Genomic DNA, 18,870 nt, shown 5'->3' with positions numbered 1-18,870 from the left:
CACAATGACATTAGGACCAAGTCAGTTTGGTTCAAACTTCCCCTTTTTCTCTCTATTGTGTTGATTCCTTGGATTCTCTTTTAACACTAGATCGCCAACCTAAAAAACATGGGGTTTCACTCTATGATTATAGCTTCTTGGCATGTATTGTTGATAAGATTTGAGATGATTGGAGGCATTCTGACATTGCTCATCCAACAACTCAAGTTCTTATAATTTGGAAACACGATACTCATCATCTAGAATGAAGCCTTTTAGTGACATTTGAAGAGAGAGTAACTCAACCTCAATGGGCAAGATGGCTTGTAAACCATAAACAAGGGCATAAGGCATGGCACTTGTGTGGGTTCAAATGCTTGTACGATAAGACCACAAAGGTGGAGTCAATTAAACATGCCAATCATGACCGCCATCATCGACTATTTTCTTGAAGATTTTCAATATGGATTTGATATATGTGTGTGTGTGTGTGTGTGTGTGTGTGTGTGTGTGTGTGTGTGTGTGTGTGTGTGTGTATACTTAAGGAAGAGAGCTCAAGTCTAAAACCCAACCACTAATCTTATACTTCGGATTATTAAAGAAAGCTTCTTATCATGTTCCCTTGTCATAGTATTTGAAACTATTGTCTTTCAATATAAGTATGCCATGTATACTGTAGTTTATTATTCAACTATGTATAGAAGCATACATCAAGAATGATAAACTTCCTTTAAGTGCAGTTATTTCCAATGCCACATGTGCTCAGGATAGGTGAAGACACTATATTTGTTAAGTCTCCATATGAAGATATATCCATGATAGTAATAATACTCATGATTTTAATTACTAATAATGCAAATTAATAATCACCATATCTCATGATTAGGTTCTACTAGGTTAGGTTCATGAACGGTAGTTGTATAGTTATTAATAACTAACATTATGTTCAATTTTTCATGTATCATAGTTTTACTAAATTAAAGGACACATTGATATTGACCTTAGGAAAGATGAATAATAGCTTTGGGGTTTGATATTATTTATAAGATAAGGGTAGATCATAACATTAAATAGTATTTTAGTTAAGGCCAAGCCCACTAGGATCTCTTCACCACATGATGATCCAATTTTATGAAAGAGGTTAAGGTCCAATATACTTCTTAACCATGAGTAAGAACATAGTTATTTTACACAAACATCTTAAGCCACTATTGATTATAATATTTTGAGTTGATTATACCCCGATGTCCTTTATACAATATTATGTAAGAGAGTTATCGACAAGAATTAATTATCAGCATAAGATAATTATAGAATGATATTAGTCAAATTCTTCCATTTTTCGATAGCTCCCATGTCTTTGTCTAAGCTTCCACCTTTTACAAACAAGTTATCTAAATTTGTGCTAAGAAAGACATAATAATATTTCGATTGTCGACTATCATTTCTCCTACTAGCTATGCTAGGAACCAACTGGATAGTTCATATTATTCAGTTAAATGTATATCTACATGCCTTATAGTCTATCTGGAATAACATCATCTACATTGACCAAATGTTAAAAATTAATATTTAGGTATAATGTTTTTCATCTCAAAACAACACACGAAATTTTGAGTGGTAATACGAGTTCTACAATGATGGTACCTATTTGTGAGATCTATTGATGTGGTTGTTGTAGCAATCCTCGTGCCCTTGAATTGATTATGCTATCACTTTCATCCATTTTCTTCTAGTGGTGGAGAACTTGTTCTCTTGAAAGAGAGGTCACAAGTTCAAATCCCACAAGAGGGTAAGGTATGTACGAGGTAGTCCCATACTGCTCTAACCCATCTCTAGACCCATACTCAAATGGCTGACATCGTGGACTATAAAACCCCCTTTCCTTTCCTTTTTTCCCTACTAGAGCTTACTAAAATTTGGTCACCCTACCAAAATTTGGTCAACTGTGTCCTCCAGGCACTCATTCTTTCCTCTAGATCCCACACAACTCATTGCTCCTCTAGTAGCTCCTTATTGCTCCTCTATTGCTTGCATTTCTCCTCCTTTGTACATTTGTACATCTTCCCCTTCTTTCTTGCTTTGACAATGGATTATTCCCCATTACAAAGCTCCCATTTAGCACATGCAAGGAGGACATGGGGTGCCAACTTGGAGTTGGGCTTTGCACCTGCTAATGGTAATTGCTCGAAAGTCTCTAATCCTTTTCAACAACTCCAATTTGTGCATTCTTTGCAGACCCTATACCATATTTCCCTTCAAGAAATTTGTCAAATAGTTCACATGCTTTGTATATGCTTGCACAATTTGCATACATTTCTATCGGAGCAGTTGCAGCTACGATGTAAAACAACCCCAGCGAGCGAACCCTTCTATAAACTCCAACCATCTGGTCAAACTACGGCCTCATTAGGCATTGCCTTCATTTGATGGTGAGGGGGGAGGGAGATAAACCATGGGATAACACCTCTTCAAAGAAAAGTTTAAGTAAATTATTTAAACTAATTTTAATATTTTTTGTTGGTCTATGATAGATACTAATTTGCATCTATTGCAACTAAACTTTTAATTATTTCAACCAATCATTATATAGAATCAAAACATTTGAGAAATAATTCTATAGTCTATATAATTTTTTTTTTTAATAATTGAAAAATGTCATTTATCTTTCTCTTTATTGGTTCATGAAAAAAATCAAATTATTGCTTATCTTTTTAGAAATTTTGTCACCTCAATTAATGATCTGAATGACATATACAATATTATATACAAGATAATAAAGTTACATTGTTGATTTTAACATTATGTTGTCTCCTTGAATGATATTTGTGATGTTATTCATAAATATTGTCTTTAATGTTTTTAATACTTTGTTCAATTTTTATGTATCTATTATTTGTATAAGATAGAATACATTATTATTGTGTAAAAATAAATAAATACAAATATTTAAAAGTCATTGTATAATAATTCTAAATAGTAACAATTTTTTTACTAATTATACTAATTTACTTCAATATTTTTTTTTTACATTGAAGATGTTTTATAAATGAAATGAACCAATTGTTTATTGAATCCAAAGCATCACACAGAACAATCAGCTCAATGAATAACTTTGTACATGCATGTTCTATGTTTCTACTACTCTACCTAGCAATAACTACTATATGCAATACTTACATACACTTAATACAATGCATCTGTTGTCATTCTATATAATTATTTAAATTAATTATAAAAATATTAAAGTTCAAAAGAATTTTTACTTAAACTAATTATAAGAGTGAATATAAATTGTAAAACAAATTAAATATAATAAAATTATTATTTGATTAAAAAATATAGAACCCCATTTACATTTCTTATATGCACCATTAGTGATTTTTTTTTTTTAAATTGAAAAATTGTCTCAAAATAACAAAGGAGTGAATCCTGGAAGAAATGATTTAATCAAATAAGATAGAACAATTTCCGCTGATGTTATTGGGCAGCGATTCTTTTAATTTCTGACAACCTGTCAAATTTATGTTTTTCATCCCTGTGAGATCTTTGAAGCTTAATGGCCATTCCTCTAAGCCGGAGCAGTGGCTCAAATCTAATTTTGTCAAATTTTTGAGTTGTCCAAAATTAGAAGGTAATTCTTTCAATCCAGAACAGTGGCTCAAATTTAACCTTTTCAGATTTTGGAGTTGTCCAAAGTCAGAAGGCAAATCTTTTAATCCAGAACAGTGGTTCAATTCTATATCTTCCAGACTTTTGAGTTGCCCAAATCCTGCAGGTAAATCTTTTAACGCAGAACAACCGTCTAAAGCCAAATTTATCAAATTGTTAAGCTGCCCAAAGCTAGGAGGCAATACACTTAAGCTCGAGCAGCCATTAAAATACATATATTTCAAATTGCTAAGTTGCCCAAAGCTGGAAGGCAAAACACCTAATCTATAGCAGCCCTTTAATTGCAATACTGTCAAATTGCTAAGTCTCCCAAAATCTGAGGACAACTGTTTCAATTGGGGGCAATCCCATAGAAGGAACCTTTCTAGATTGTTAAGTCGCCCGAATTCTGAAGGCAACTCTTTCAATTCATTGCAATCGTATAGCGACAACTCTTTTAGATTTATGAGTTCCCCAAATTTGGAAGGAAGTTCCCTCAACTGGTGGCATCCATATAATAGTAATTTCTCTAACTTTGTCAGGTTTTCCAATCCGTCTGGTAACATTTGCATATTTTCCAAACTCCGACAGGTTAATCGTACAAGAGAAGAAGCTGAAGTGACTCTGGGAGAATTTTTAGAATCTGCAACTCCCTTCTTAACATGAAATGTAATGTACATAACACGCAGGCGTGGAGGAAGCTACAAATTTAAACAATAATTATGAAAAAGGTTGTAAGTGTCATTATACACTCTAATGGAAGTCAATTGAACTGCGATGGTCTGAAGAGGGCAGATCTTACCTCATATAAACTCATGGCTTGTGTGAAGGGGCCAAGGTAGAAAGCGAGACGCTCAAGTTTCACAAACTCTGTTGGTAAATCAGAAATTTTACAGGCAATCCACAGGCATCTGAGTTCTTTAAATGGCTTATGACATTTCCCCCTGAATTGTATTGCCGAACTTCCAGAATACAATAGCACTCTTAAGGAATCGCTCATACACTTAAGATGATCAGCATTAATTTCGATTGGGGGCTGCTCACGTTCTCCACGAAAATAGATGCCTTCCAAATTTTTGAGTCTCTGCACCAAAGTAGACATTATGATTGTGAATATCAAATGCATTTTGATAATGTTGGCAATAGAAATTGTGACTGACATACCTCTTCATTATTCAAACAATCTAATAAAGTTTCGGAGTCTGTGATTCTGTTTTGCTCTGACATTTTTTTTCCTCTTGCTTGAATTATGTCATGAATAGTCATAAAACCATCTTCAGATCTCTTGATTAATGACGCCTCCTCTAGGGCTCTGAATTCCTCCTCTCCTATTGAATGTTCTTGGGGCCGACGTATATTTGGACCAGTATAAAAGAAACATGTGATATCTAGAAAAGTCTCTTTCACTGGTTCTAATAATCTGTTGGATACAAAATCAACCATACAATCACTTATATCTTGAACCTTCTCCCCTGCTTTAAGCAACTCTAATACCATCATATTTGCATATGTAGTACTTATAGCGAGTTGAGCACCAGCTAATTCAAGCAGAAGTGGAATGCCACCACACAACTTGAGGAGGTCATGTATATGCTGTTCATCATTGTGATCGCTGGCTCTCTTCAACAAAATCTTTCTGGCGTCTGTGTCTGGAAGAGGATTCACAAGATATTGTTGGCGCTGAACATTCCAGAAGACAAATATGTTTGTCTCCTGAAGATTTCTTGTAGTGACGAGCAATCTACTTCTGGGTGGAAGGCAATTGCCCAAGTCTTCAGGCAGAAGTTGTCTGATATCTGTCATTTTGAGACCGTTGTCAACATACAGAAATAAAGGCTGATCAGGATTCTTTTTGAAGACTGACCAGATCATTTGCCGACCGTGGTCACAGTCTGTCAATTTCACATTTTGATTGAACATTTTTTCTATAATGAACTCTTGGAGGACTTTAAGATCATTTTTGGTACAATCTTGATCCATGTGAATTCTGAATTTCTTACAAGATTGGGGATCAATGTGGTCATAAACGGCATCAGCCAGTGTCGTTTTCCCGATGCCTCCGAATCCATAGACAACCACAGCTCAAGTACCTTCTCCAGTCCCTCCTCAATTCCAACTGTAAATTTTGTGGAAAATTCAAATCAAAATTTGTGGCGAAACTCAAGACATAAGAGGAAAAGTTGTTAAAATAAAAACGAACATCTTACCTGCTGGTTTGTATGCAATCTTTGAGAGCGAAGCAATTTTTGGCAATCTATTCTGTATCTCAGTTACAGCCGATAATGTGAGGTCATGATACAAGAGGTCTATTTTAGCTTGGAAAGCCTTTAAACCATCGGCATTGACCGAAGCTGTAAGAAACCTTCACAATTCAAATATAGGATTTAAATTAAGAAAGATCCGCTATACTAAAAATAAAGTGACTTCAACCTATAAAAAAACATAAAATAAAGTGACTTCAGCTAAAAGCAAAGAGAATTCTGCCTGACTTGCATTTATTTTATATAAAAAATAAAAACCTTTTATTTTTATTTTTTAACTAAATTTAAATTTGTTTAAAAGACTTTCAAGTGTAAAAATCCAAATTTGTTTAAAACATAGGTAGAAATACTTAAAATTATTTCTACTACTAACACATTTTAGGTATATAAATTTATCGATTTTTATTGTATTATATAATTTTTAAGTTATTTTTTCGGATCTAAAATTTAATGATAAATGTTCTTTTGACTATCTAAATTTATCAATTTTTAAGATATTATAAATTTTTTTTAATCACTTTTTATCAATTTGAATTTTAATGATAGATAGATCATTTATTTAATTGTAAGTCATTTTATAAATTTAATGTGTGTTGTTTAACAGTAATTGTTGATAGTTATCACTTAAAAATTCAAATTTAATTGGTTGTTGTATGTCTCTTGCACCCTAATGATGAATCACAGAGTGTGATTTGATTCGAAATGAAACATTGATGGTCAAAAAAATTCTAACACAATCAAATCCAAAAATTGCAAACAAGATTTGAATGGATTGTGGAACTCTTATAGCTTTGATTTAATTGGTTTCCAATTCAACCAACTTATATTGAGGTTCACAAGATGATATCTTGATGGCAGAGGATTGTGAACCAAAATATTGTCTCTTAGGGCAGGTCCATTTTTTTAGCATCAATTTGTGGAGCTGGTGGCCCCATGTGTTAATGTATTAATCTTTAGGTTAAAACTTAGTAATTTTAGGTTAATTTTAGTTTTGTTTGATTTTATTAGTTTTTGTACAGTTATAACTTATTTGTTCCATCCGACAGTTTTTGTGTAACTGTGCAAACTGTTCGCTGCCTTTATTATGCAGCAAGTACTTCTCGAATTTTAATTGAAATGTGTTTCATTTTATTTTTGTCATTTCATTTACATTTCTGCCCTAACAGTGGTATCAGAGCGGAGAAATAAGAGCAGAGAATTCTACAGAAACAATAAATTGATTCAGGTGATATCAATTTATTTATTCTCTATTTTTAAAGGATTGAGAAGTTATTTTAAAGTTGCAGGCCTTGCAAATTGTGTTTATTTATTTTAAATTCAGAATGCAGTCTATTGTTTCATTGATTGGAGAAACTTTAACAGGCAAAGATAATTGGATGGAATGGCATAGAAAAATTGAAAACACTCTCATTTTTAATGATTTATGGTCTAAAATTTGTGATGGAAATGCCCAACCTACAACACCAATTGATGCTAAAGAAAAAGAAATTTGGCAATATAAAAATTCCAAAGCTTTGGCTTTGATAAGAACTTCTGTTACTGGAGATGTGTATCGACATATACAAGGATGCACATTTGCATGGGAAGCCCTTCACAAATTAAAAGATTTATTTGATTCTCATTCAGAATTAGAGTTTATTCAGTTACAATTAAAATTGTTTAATCTTGAATTGAAAAATGGTGATGTTATGAGTTTGGCTTCTGAAATCAGAGCTATAAAACATGATGTTGATGCTGCGGGTGGAAAAGTTGATATCTATCTCACTGCTTTCATCAAGGCACTTCTTCCAACACATTCCACTTATCTAGAGTCTCTTCAAGCAAGTAATCAATTGAAAACCATTTCATTTGATACATTGGTTGAAAAGTTAGCAGAACGTGAAAAAGCTTTTGGAAGGAAAATAGATAATACTACTGAAAATGTTTGTTTTGCTCATCAAAAAGAAAAATCTATCAATAAAATCTCTTCAAAGTATAGTTATAATGATAAAGGAAAAACTAGAGCTCAATGGAGGCAACATGATAATCAAAATGATAGGCAGTATTTATATTGTAAAAGATGTGGTAGAAAAGGTAGTCATGAAGCACATGAATGTAAGCTCTCATGGGACAAGATAGAAAGTTTTAGAGAAAATTCATTTAAACAGAAAGATAAAACAAAAATGCACAGTGATGATAAAATTTCAGAGGATAAAATTTCAGGAGCAGCCCAATTTGCTTGTGACAGTGATAGTGATCAATATGTGCTTTCTGTTTTAGATTTTACATCTAATTCCTCATGGTATGATTCTTGGATCTTAGATACTGGAGCCACACAACATATGACATTTCGGCGTGATTGTTTTGAAGAATTTCATGAAGGTGCCTATGGTCCAATTTATTTAGCAGATAAATCTAGTCTGAAACCTCTTGGAAAAGGAACTATTCGATTTAAGTTGCCTAATCTTCAAGACCTTGTGCTTCATGATGTATTATTTATTCCAGAATTACAACGAAATTTGCTATCATTAGTATTGATTCGACAAAAAGGCTATTCTATTTTCTTAAAAGATGGGCAGGTTGTTGTAAGAAAAACATCTAACAATCAAATTGTTTTCACTGGGTGTGAAGATGGAAGATTATTAAAATTAAATGGTGCAACTACTTCTAAAATTTTTGCATATCTTACTGAAGAAGAGATTCTATCACCAAGCCTTTTATGGCATGCAAGATTGGGGCATATTAGTTATGATAGCATTCATACCATGCAAAAGAATGGTGTTGATGGTTTGCCATTTTTTTCTAAATCAATTGAAAAATGTGAAGCATGTATTCTTGCCAAACAACATAAAAATTCTTTTCCTCATTCCACCTGGAGAGCACATAGAAAATTGCAACTCATTCATTCAGATTTGTGTGGGCCTTTACCAGTAACTTCTATTGGAGGATCTAAGTACTTTATGTTGTTTATTGATGATTATAGTCGCATGACTTGGATTTATTTTTTGCAGCAAAAATCAGAGGCTTTTGACACTTTTAAAAGATTTCGTGTTATGATTGAAAATCAGGCTCAATCTCAAATTGGTACTCTTCGAACAGATAATGGTGGAGAATTTACTTCTCTAATTTTTGAGGATTATCTTTGTCAAAATGGTATTCAGCATCATCTCACTATTCCAGGCACTCCTCAACAAAACGGTGTTGTTGAAAGAATGAATAGAACTATCATGAACATGGTTCGAGCAATGTTATATTTCAAAGGCATCAAGTTATATTTTTGGGCTGAAGCAGCAAGAACAACGGTCTATCTTCGCAATAGATCTCCATCATCTGCTCTTCACCAAACAACTCCATATGAGGTTTGGTTTGGTTATCCTCCAACTATTCGACACCTTCGAATTTTTGGTTCTATTTGCTATGCTTTGATTCCTAAAGAAAAATGGAATAAGTTGCATCATCATAGTTATAAGTGCATTTTTTTGGGCTATTCTGAAACTTCAAAAGCCTATAGATTATATGATGAAGTTCATAAAAAGTTTTTTATTGCTCGTGATGTTGTATTTTGTGAATCTTTCAAAAGTGATACACATATTGAAAATGAGTTAAAACAACTTGATAAATTTGCCACATCTTCTCCTTGGATAGAAAATTCTTCTGAGATTTTACACTCTGGAGGAATGAATACATGTGTAGAACCTGCATCTCAAGCTACCTCAACTCATGATGCTCTACCTCTTCATGTACCAGAAGAAGCCCCTTCTCATAGTGATGTTCTCACTAATGATGAGCCTGACTCATTACCTCCCAATGAAGATTCTAATCTACAAATAGAAACATCTATTGTCCCACAAAAATCCTCTCATAGGTGGACCAAACAAGTTCAACAAACTTTGAAAGATTTGCGACCTGATGAAATAGGTAAAACAGGTACAAGAAGTTCTTATAAAGCAAGGCTACAAGCTCAATCTAATATTTCAGATAACCTTGAGTCTATTGATGAGCTCAATCTCACAATCGACTCAACACCAAATTCCTATAAAGAAGCTCATCATATTTCATTTTGGAGGCAAGCTATGCAACATGAGTATAATGCACTTTTGACTAATGGCACATGGGAGTTGGTTGAGCCTCCTCTTTATTGTAAACCTATCGGTTGTAAGTGGATTTTTAGAAATAAATATAACGCTGATGGTTCACTTGATAAACACAAAGCACGCCTTGTTGCCAAAGGTTATGCTCAAAAAGAGGGCATAGACTATGATGAAACATTTGCCCCTACAGCAAAATGGACTACAATTCGTGTTTTGTTGGCTTTAGCAGCCCAAAATGGTTGGAACATCCATCACATGGATGTTAAAACTGCATTCTTGAATGGTGATCTTAAAGAAATAGTATATATGACTCAACCTGAAGGCTTTGAAGTTCCTGGTAAAGAGGACAAGGTATGCAAGCTTATAAAATCATTGTATGGTTTAAAACAAGCCCCACGAGCCTGGTATGAAAAACTCACTGAGCATCTCTTGCAGTTGAATTTTCATCACTTTGAATTTGATGATGCAACTCTTTTTGTTAAACAGATTGATGGTACTATTGTCTATCTTATTGTTTATGTGGATGATTTATTTATCACTGGAACTAGTGAGGCTAATATTCAAAATGTAAAAGAAGGATTGCAGCAAGGTTTTGATATGACTGATTTGGGTCATCTTCATTACTATTTGGGAATTGAGGCGATTCAAAACCCCCAATCTATCTTCATCAGTCAACAAAAATATATTGGTGATCTTCTCAAAAAGTTTGGTATGGCTGATTGCAAGCCTCTCAGCACTCCTATGGAGCAAAATCTCAAACTTTCATCTAATGATTCCTCTGATTTGGTTGATGCAACTTCTTATAGGCAACTAGTTGGCAGTTTGATTTATGCTACAACTACTCGACCTGATATTTCTTTTTCCGTTGGAGTTCTGTCACGATTTATGCAACAACCTAGAGAAACTCATTGGTTAGCAGCCAAACGGGTTCTTCGATATCTACAGGGCACTCAAAACTATGGGCTTAAATACTCCAAGATATCAAAATTTTCTTTGCTTAGTTATTTAGATTCAGATTATGCAGGTGATATGGATGATGGAAAATCTACATCTAGTTACTTAATGTCTCTTGGTTCTGCTGTAATCTCTTGGAAATCTAAAAAGCAACCAGTCCCAACTCTCTCTTCTGTAGAAGCAGAATATATAGCAGCATCTGAGGCAACTAGAGAAATCTTATGGCTTCGAAGAATTCTTGCAGATTTGCAGGCACCACAAGCTTCTTCCACACCACTCTTTATTGACAATCAATCTACTATAAAAATGGCTAAGAACCCAGTGTTTCATGATCGTACCAAACATATCAACACCAAGTTTCATTTTATTCGGCACTATGTGAAAGATGGCAGTATCTCCCCTCAATATTGTGCTACTACAGACCAACCTGCAGATATACTTACCAAAGCATTGTTCCATCCGACAGTTTTTGTGTAACTGTGCAAACTGTTCGCTGCCTTTATTATGCAGCAAGTACTTCTCGAATTTTAATTGAAATGTGTTTCATTTTATTTTTGTCATTTCATTTACATTTCTGCCCTAACACCCATGAATGTCAAATTTTGCTGCTTATAAAATAAGCAGTCATCTTAAATTATATTATTAAAAGAAAATCTTTAATGCTAATTGGTCACATAACTTCTGGAAAAAAATTAAAAACAAATAAAAGGAGCAGAAAAAATTTGGAGAGCCACATGTCAATCTTCTCAATAAGTAGTTGCTGCTTATGGGAACACTTCAGCTACTTAATTTTAAGAAAAATTGCACTTAAGATTAGCCACATGGAAACATGGGGCCTTAAGAAATGTACTACACATGCCTTTGGCCAAATTTTCTATCATTCTAATTATATGTGGCACATCATACTGACAAGGTATCACTATGAATAACATAATAACATCCCTAGACATTTGTTCCCAAAGAGGTGAGAAATAAAAGAGGCAAGTATAAAGTCAAAAACAAGAAGAGTGCATAACACGGCGTTTGTGAAACAGTGGTGGAGTTCAACCATGTCATGTTATTGTTAAACGGAAAGGGAACAGGAAAGGCAGATGTCACGTTTTCGTGAAACAGAGGACAAAATTGAAGGGGAATACAAAAGGCGATCAAATAAGCATGTATGAAATGGAAAGCACTGGCATTTCTTTTGTTGGTTTAAAAGTCACATAGTGTTTATTAGGTTTCTAAGATTTAAAGTGCAAAAAAGGGATTGATTTTAATGGGTTTTCTAATTATTTAAAGGAAAAAAATTAATAAATAAAATTCTAGAAAAATAAGACAGCTCTAGGTAGGTATAATTTTTTTAAAATAAGATGTATTTAAGTTATCAAATTATATAATTAAAGCTGGTAAAATAATTGAACTCACCTGAAAATTTTGGCGTTTGCAAGTTGGGAAGCACACATGCTGCATCCCTCAACAATGCACTCGACTGCCTCGTTTAGTTTCTCCTTCTCCTCTGGCATTTGCTCATTCAACTTCACAATTTGCTTCCCAAGATTAACCATAACTTTCAAAATCTCAAGACACTCTCTTTGGTTGTTACGCATCTCACTATATCTGGCCAATACAAATCCCACCACAGAAAGTGCTGCCCCCACCCAATGAATTTTTCCAGCGCCTTTCAGCAAATTTATAACAACCTTCTCTATCTCTGTACTTGCACTATCTATAGAATCATTCTGTAGAGAATATTTCCATGAGGATGTAAGCAAGCTATAAGGATTTAATATAATTTATGTTCCAAATGTTTAATATAATTATCACTTGAGTCAGTTTTATAATTCCCAAATGAAAACTTTACCTTTTGAGGAAGTTTGCTAATGTGTTTATCTACAAACTCCAAGAATGTTTGGCCATCCTGGATATAAGAGCTTGCTGCTGAACTAGATCCTCCTTCGTTCTTGTCTCCCGACTGTATTGAACAATAATACATTTGTACTCAGTAAGGATTGACAAGAATAAATTAGGGATGCAATGTATAGATTACTATAATTGTTGGGAAGGAAAAGATATTCTAAAATTCAGAATTGGAGAAATTCCTATTCTACAAATCATATGCGTAGATAACTTACAGCGATCTTCAATTGATTTTCGATAAAGTGAATCAGATCGTGAAGCTGGCTTATATCATTGAATTTCTGTAGAAAGCTCTCCAAATCGACAATAGTCACAGAGGAAGGTCCAGCATTGACTGGTTGTTGGGAAGGTTGCGAAGACGATGAAGGCGTAGAAGGCCCGGCATTGGCTGGTTGTTGAGAAGCAGTATTGGGTGAAGAGGATGAGCAGCAAAAGCATGAAGGAAAACAGAACTTGCCCATTGCTGACAGTGAGGAAGAGGAAATAATAGAGAGAGGAAAGAAAACTAAAAACGGCTGCTCTTTTTTATCCAGAAACAAGATGATCACTCACTGGGCTCGTATGGATTTTATCTTTGTAATTTATGTTCAATGAAAGCACCATTCCACGGAATGTCGATGTGGGTTATCACTGAAAAAGAACAAACTACACCACAGTTGTTTGAAGGAAAGAGCACAGAAGTTTCGGAGGTCAAAAATGGCAGCCTGGAACGTTGTCTGCAAGTCCAAAATATCTCTGATGTGTGGCTCGAATCAACAGACAAGGAAGGACGGTAAGGCTAAGGCTAAGGACGATAAATGCAGGCTTTTTCCCACGAAATGTCAGTGAGGCATTGGAATGAGCTCAGAAGTTTCGCAGCTCTTTGCAAGTTCAAAATATGTACGATGTAATTAAAAGACAAGCAAGAACGACAAAGGCTGGCCCATTCATTGGCTGGCCTGTTGTCGTGGAGCTGAAAATATCTATAAAGTGGCGTCCCCTTGAAAATATACATCTATAGTGTTTCAAACTACTGATTATGAAAGTGCTTAAATCCATGAAGCTTAAATAAATTTACTCCTTTTGGGGGAGACTTTGGCTCCTTTTCCAAAATGGCGGTGGACTTCTTAGGGAAGAAAACCCAGTGATTGTTAGGGAGAACATCACCATGGGAAATGGTCTTTCTACCCAACAATTCTCCCAATTATTCATCATTGCTAATAGCAAGAAGGCTATGCCTAGGAATGATATTATTCTTCTTGTTATCCCTGGTGGCGTTGCCAGCGAGCTCCAACACTTCCACAACTAGGTATTCGATAAAATCGGCTATGTAATTGGGGGCACCAAACCCAACTCTTTTAGCATATCTTGCCTTAAGATATCTGGCCACTCTTCCCACAAGAAACTATGCATTCAATCCACATTCATGGGAGAAGATGTTTCTTGATTTTTTTTTTTGGAGATTATGCATCTCATTGGATTTTTTGTCTTTGTATTTATAAAGATAACATTTCTGGAGACTTTTGAGAGAATTATAGAAATAAATATTTTCTTCAGTGAAGAAGAAAAATAAGAAAATTAATGGGATAGGGGAAGAGTACCAGTAGTTGAGCATGTACCAATTGTTGTGAGGGTTGTTGATACCTTTTGTTCCAAAAATTGAACAAATAAAACCTATTGTTTGAAACATAAAATATCAATTTTTGTTAAGAAATGTACCAATAGTTGTTAGGAAATGTACCAATAGTTGTTAGGAAATGTACTAATATTGTAAAAAGTAACCAATCAGGTGATGCCATATCAGCTGCACAACTATTGGGGTCGCTTTTGCACGCCTATTGGTCTCACTTTTTTTTGGGCTGTTTTGGACACCTTGGCAAAAAGCATGTTGATGTGGCACCATACTTGATGTTGTGGTGTTGAAAGCTTAGTTATAAGCAGGGGACTTGCCAAGTAAGCTACTGTAAAAAATTGGGAGTGATTTGAAATTTCCACATAGGATTTTGAGAAGCGCGAAGTTAGGGTGCTCAACTACTAGTGCTCTTCCCCTAAGATGTTTTTACATTTTTGTAGACTGTTGAAACAAGTGGTTGCATCTCATTGAGTCTCTTTTGCCTTTGTATTTATGAAGATAATATTTTTGGAGACTTGTGCATAAATAAATATTATGATATTATAAAAGGTAGTTATAATTTTATTATTTCAAAATTATTAGTTGGTTCCAAAAAAACAAATGGCCCAATTAATATTGAATCTTGAGAAGTAGGAAGAACAGTTGAATCTTGCTTGTTGTTTTGAGTGTTATAAGTGTGAGCTACTACATGATAACACGGTTGTTGATTAAATTCCTATCACTTTGAGTGAGTGGTTTTGTATAGTTCAAGATGTAGTTAGGAGGTCTAGTTGGATTTTTATCACCTTTTAGAATAAGCACATGTTTGTTTTAAGGTTGAGGGATATCTTATGAAGATGGGCAACAATTTTAGGCTTCACATGAATAGAAAGATGAATGTCATTGACTTGACATTGATTGAGGTCCTTACTCACTAAAGATTCATCTATGGAAGAGAGAGCATTAGAAACATTACTAGCGATATCCTCCTCTTGCATCCAAATATCCTTATGGGTGGACCTAATTTTGGAAGAGAAACAAGCATGATCCATCAATACTTTATCTCTAGTTCAGAGATGTAATTAAGGTGAATAGGGGGAAAAGTGGAATTAAGAGAAGTCTTAACAGTATCATCCTCTTTTAATACAATATCCTTATGGATAGTACCATGATTCATCAATACTTCATATCAGTGAGAGAGATCATTGGAGTGAATAGAAGGGAAAGTGTCATTAAGGAGATTGTTAACCAAATAAATCGTGTCACAATATTCTCCCCTTGCACCAAGGCATGCTCATGGGGGAGGTACATTTTAGGATAATAATCAACATTATTCCTCAACTCTTCATCCCAAAGAGAGAGATCATCCAGAGATGTGTTAAAAATATATTCTTGCACGAAAATGTCATTAGGGAGATAAATTTTAGGATAGGTGTAAGATGATATTAGAAAGGCTAAGGAAAAATTACATGCATCAAATTTATTCCTTGTAACACAAATAGGCAAAACACAATGCAAATACAAGTTGGTTGAAGGAATATTTTTTCTAAGATAAAAATATTTTAAAATGTCATTTTTTTGTCTATGATGTCTAGTGCAATGAACTGACATCTCTTTCTAAACCATAATGTATGCAATTAATGAGGAAATTATATAGTTTAATAAGAAATGCGAGTACATAAGTAATTAATTTTAGAAATGAATGCATCTAGATTTGTAAATGATGCAGAGGGGTGTGAGGGAGTAGCAAACTTCTTCAACCCAAGCTTCACTTGACACCTACTCAAGGTTGTCAACACTCTTGACCTCCAATGAGGACCTAAACAACAGGGATACCCTAGGATCACACTTCCTAGTATCCACCACAACTTGGACAATGCCCTATTCAATTGTGAGATACAACTTCTCAAATCAAGCCTGGTTCCCTCAAAGCCTACTAAGCCACCAACCCCTAAGCCAAACAAGATCTTATTAGAAAGACATCAACATGTATGTTTTGGATGCATTCTTGTGTCCCTCCATGGTTTCCAATACATTTCTACCCCTTTCCCATAGTTTGGGGCTTGGAAACATCAAATTGTGCAAACTAGGCTAGTGGCAGACATACTAGAATTAGCCCTCCTAATTCAGTTTTTTGGTGATAACTTTCAAACCTTCTAAAAAATTACCCAAACAAATTAGAGATTCAAACACCTATTTGGCCTTTACAAACAATATTTCAAAATTGGACTAGGGTTTTGTCCTTGACCCAGTCAACCCTATACTGACCAAATTTGGTGTATTTTAGGGTCTACAAAGGGGTATATTGGGGTTCTCACTCCACACTGCCTTCCCTGATCTCCAATCCTCCCTCAGGGTCTACCCACACACTAGACACTGCAAAAACAATTTTGGACACTCCTTTACATCAAAACACTCATCCACCAATCAATTCTACCCTCTAATCTGCTTGCCACATAGAGATGTCAAGCCTAGGGTTTGTTCAAGCACTCCTCCACCATGGTGAACCGGTCCAATGCCACCACTACCCTATAATACACCATATTGCCTAACATTCTCGATAATTTTAGCCTTTGACCTTGAGGGAATGTTAGACTGCAACTATTTTGGGCCCAAACCTTAGTAAATGAAGGGTTTCAAAGCTGGTATGCAAAACTTTGTTTGATCTGCCTTCAAAACCTTTCAAAATGCAAAGTTATGGATTTGATTGATTTATTACTTCACCCTACAACATGAATCAATACATTAGAATTTTGTTTTAACCCGCCTTAGTGATTTTACACACATGAAATATGGAAACAATGTTGCAATTCTTAAAATAGCCTGCCGTAAAATTATTATTACCATGTCCAATCGATTTTGCATCATTCTAAGTTATTTTATGGACACACTAGACCTGTATACAACCACCACTAATTGAAATTTGAATCAGTTAGCCGTTGGAAACAACAATCCTCAAAAATTGTCAAAGTTGCATGACATGAACTTTTGACACTTGTGTACAATTCACAAACCCAAACAACCTAATCCACCTAGGAACCCAAAATATGGTTCAAACATGTTAAAATGATCATGTGACCACAAATTCCCCCCTTCCTAACAACTTGGGAAGTCATTGACCTACTTGAACTAACTAGGTCCTAATTGACAATTTTGGCAACAAAAGCCAACACACAAACAATACATCAACTCAATAATCATTATTAGATCTTATTACATCATGAGCCATGGAATGGCCATCCAAAAAATAAATAAAGCACAAAACAAACACCAAAACAAGGCGCTCGTGTACCATACTCCCCCGGTGAGAAGAATCTCAAGTTCCTTGAGGGAGCAACTCCTCAATAGCAGTTCCATGCTTCAAAATGTCTTCTTCTGTCATCCAGGGTGAACTCACAATAATGGTTCCCACTTTTTTGCCACTTTTGACACTGAGATGTACATTTTTAAAATAATCTTCAACTTCCGAGAACTATAACTTTTAAACTATTAAAAATTTGAAGATGATGTAAATTAGTGATTTCTAGCATTTTGTTTGTAGATTCTATATACATTTTTTTCAAATTTGTTTGAAGGATTTTTTAAAAAATTTTCCATCTCCCTCGAAAAGTAGTTTTTTACAACAAACTACATTTTTTAAGAGTGATGTGCTCCCGAAATGCATAACTTTTTTTCTATAAATGATAAAAACTCAATTCTTTCGAATTTTGGTTTGTAACATCAATATCCAGGGCTTGCATTTGGTTTTATAGTGATATGTTCAATATTTTTCATTTTATAAAGTTTTGAAGTCCGACTAGTCATAATTCAAACATAGGTTTACGTTTGAACACATAACTTGTTCTATATAAATCGAAATGCAATTTTTATTTTTTTTGTTAGAAAGAAGACATCAATACCAGGGGCATAGATATTTTTCAGAATTTTTTTGAATTAGTTTCTTATTTTTCCCAATGCGTTGAACAAAGAAGTTCATATTCGATGAAAAACCAATTTTCCATAAAATTAAAAAAACAAGAACATAATAAATTCAAAATATAACAAAATTATACTCGTTAGAAAGCTTGCTTCGAGTACTACCATCTAATATTTTTGGGTTATCAAGATTATTTCATTCGTTTATTGAACCAGAGCTCCGAAGTCATTAATTCTTCAGAACTCTGAATTTTTTTGGGAGAAACCCTTAGTTTGCGGTTTCGAACGAACATGAGTTCAAGCGAATTGGGTTCGCTCGAACCCAAAATGGTTCGAGCGAACCCCCATTCGCTCGAATCAATGAGCTCGATTTTGGCACGCACATTTTTGTAATTGTCATGTTCGAGCGAACCCAACAATTTTTAACTGTCGGCTTTCGTTCGAACTCTGGCCGACGCATTTTTTTTTTTTTTTTTTCATTTGTGGAATCATATAAATATCCATAATTTTTTTTCATTTTTTATCACCCAAATGATTAAAATAATTCGCA

At 34.4% G+C, this 18,870-nt stretch overlaps 2 protein-coding genes across 2 annotated transcripts; both read right to left on the bottom strand.

Moving 5' to 3' along the window:
- Nucleotides 1-3,405: 3,405 nt before the first annotated feature.
- LOC131855788 (disease resistance protein TAO1-like) lies at nucleotides 3,406-4,927 on the bottom strand. Its single transcript, XM_059219557.1, has 2 exons — nucleotides 4,433-4,927; nucleotides 3,406-4,331 (listed from the first exon to the last, which is right to left on the bottom strand). Exons 1-2 carry the CDS (start codon nucleotides 4,790-4,792, stop codon nucleotides 3,426-3,428), a joined length of 1,266 nt encoding a protein of 421 aa, XP_059075540.1. The 5' UTR covers nucleotides 4,793-4,927; the 3' UTR covers nucleotides 3,406-3,425.
- A 351-nt stretch (nucleotides 4,928-5,278) lies between these two features.
- LOC131056837 (uncharacterized) lies at nucleotides 5,279-13,638 on the bottom strand. The gene is made up of 5 exons (XM_059219558.1): nucleotides 13,030-13,638; nucleotides 12,759-12,869; nucleotides 12,323-12,636; nucleotides 5,838-5,992; nucleotides 5,279-5,746 (listed from the first exon to the last, which is right to left on the bottom strand). The coding sequence occupies exons 1-5, from the start codon at nucleotides 13,273-13,275 to the stop codon at nucleotides 5,556-5,558; spliced, it is 1,017 nt and encodes a 338-aa protein (XP_059075541.1). The 5' UTR covers nucleotides 13,276-13,638; the 3' UTR covers nucleotides 5,279-5,555.
- Between the last annotated feature and the right edge of the window lie 5,232 nt (nucleotides 13,639-18,870).

This window comes from Cryptomeria japonica, chromosome 4 (genome assembly GCF_030272615.1).
Source record: "Cryptomeria japonica chromosome 4, Sugi_1.0, whole genome shotgun sequence".
Taxonomy (NCBI): domain Eukaryota; kingdom Viridiplantae; phylum Streptophyta; class Pinopsida; order Cupressales; family Cupressaceae; genus Cryptomeria; species Cryptomeria japonica.
The sequence above is the reverse complement of the archived record's forward strand: the minus strand, read 5'-3'. Positions and strand labels throughout refer to the sequence as shown.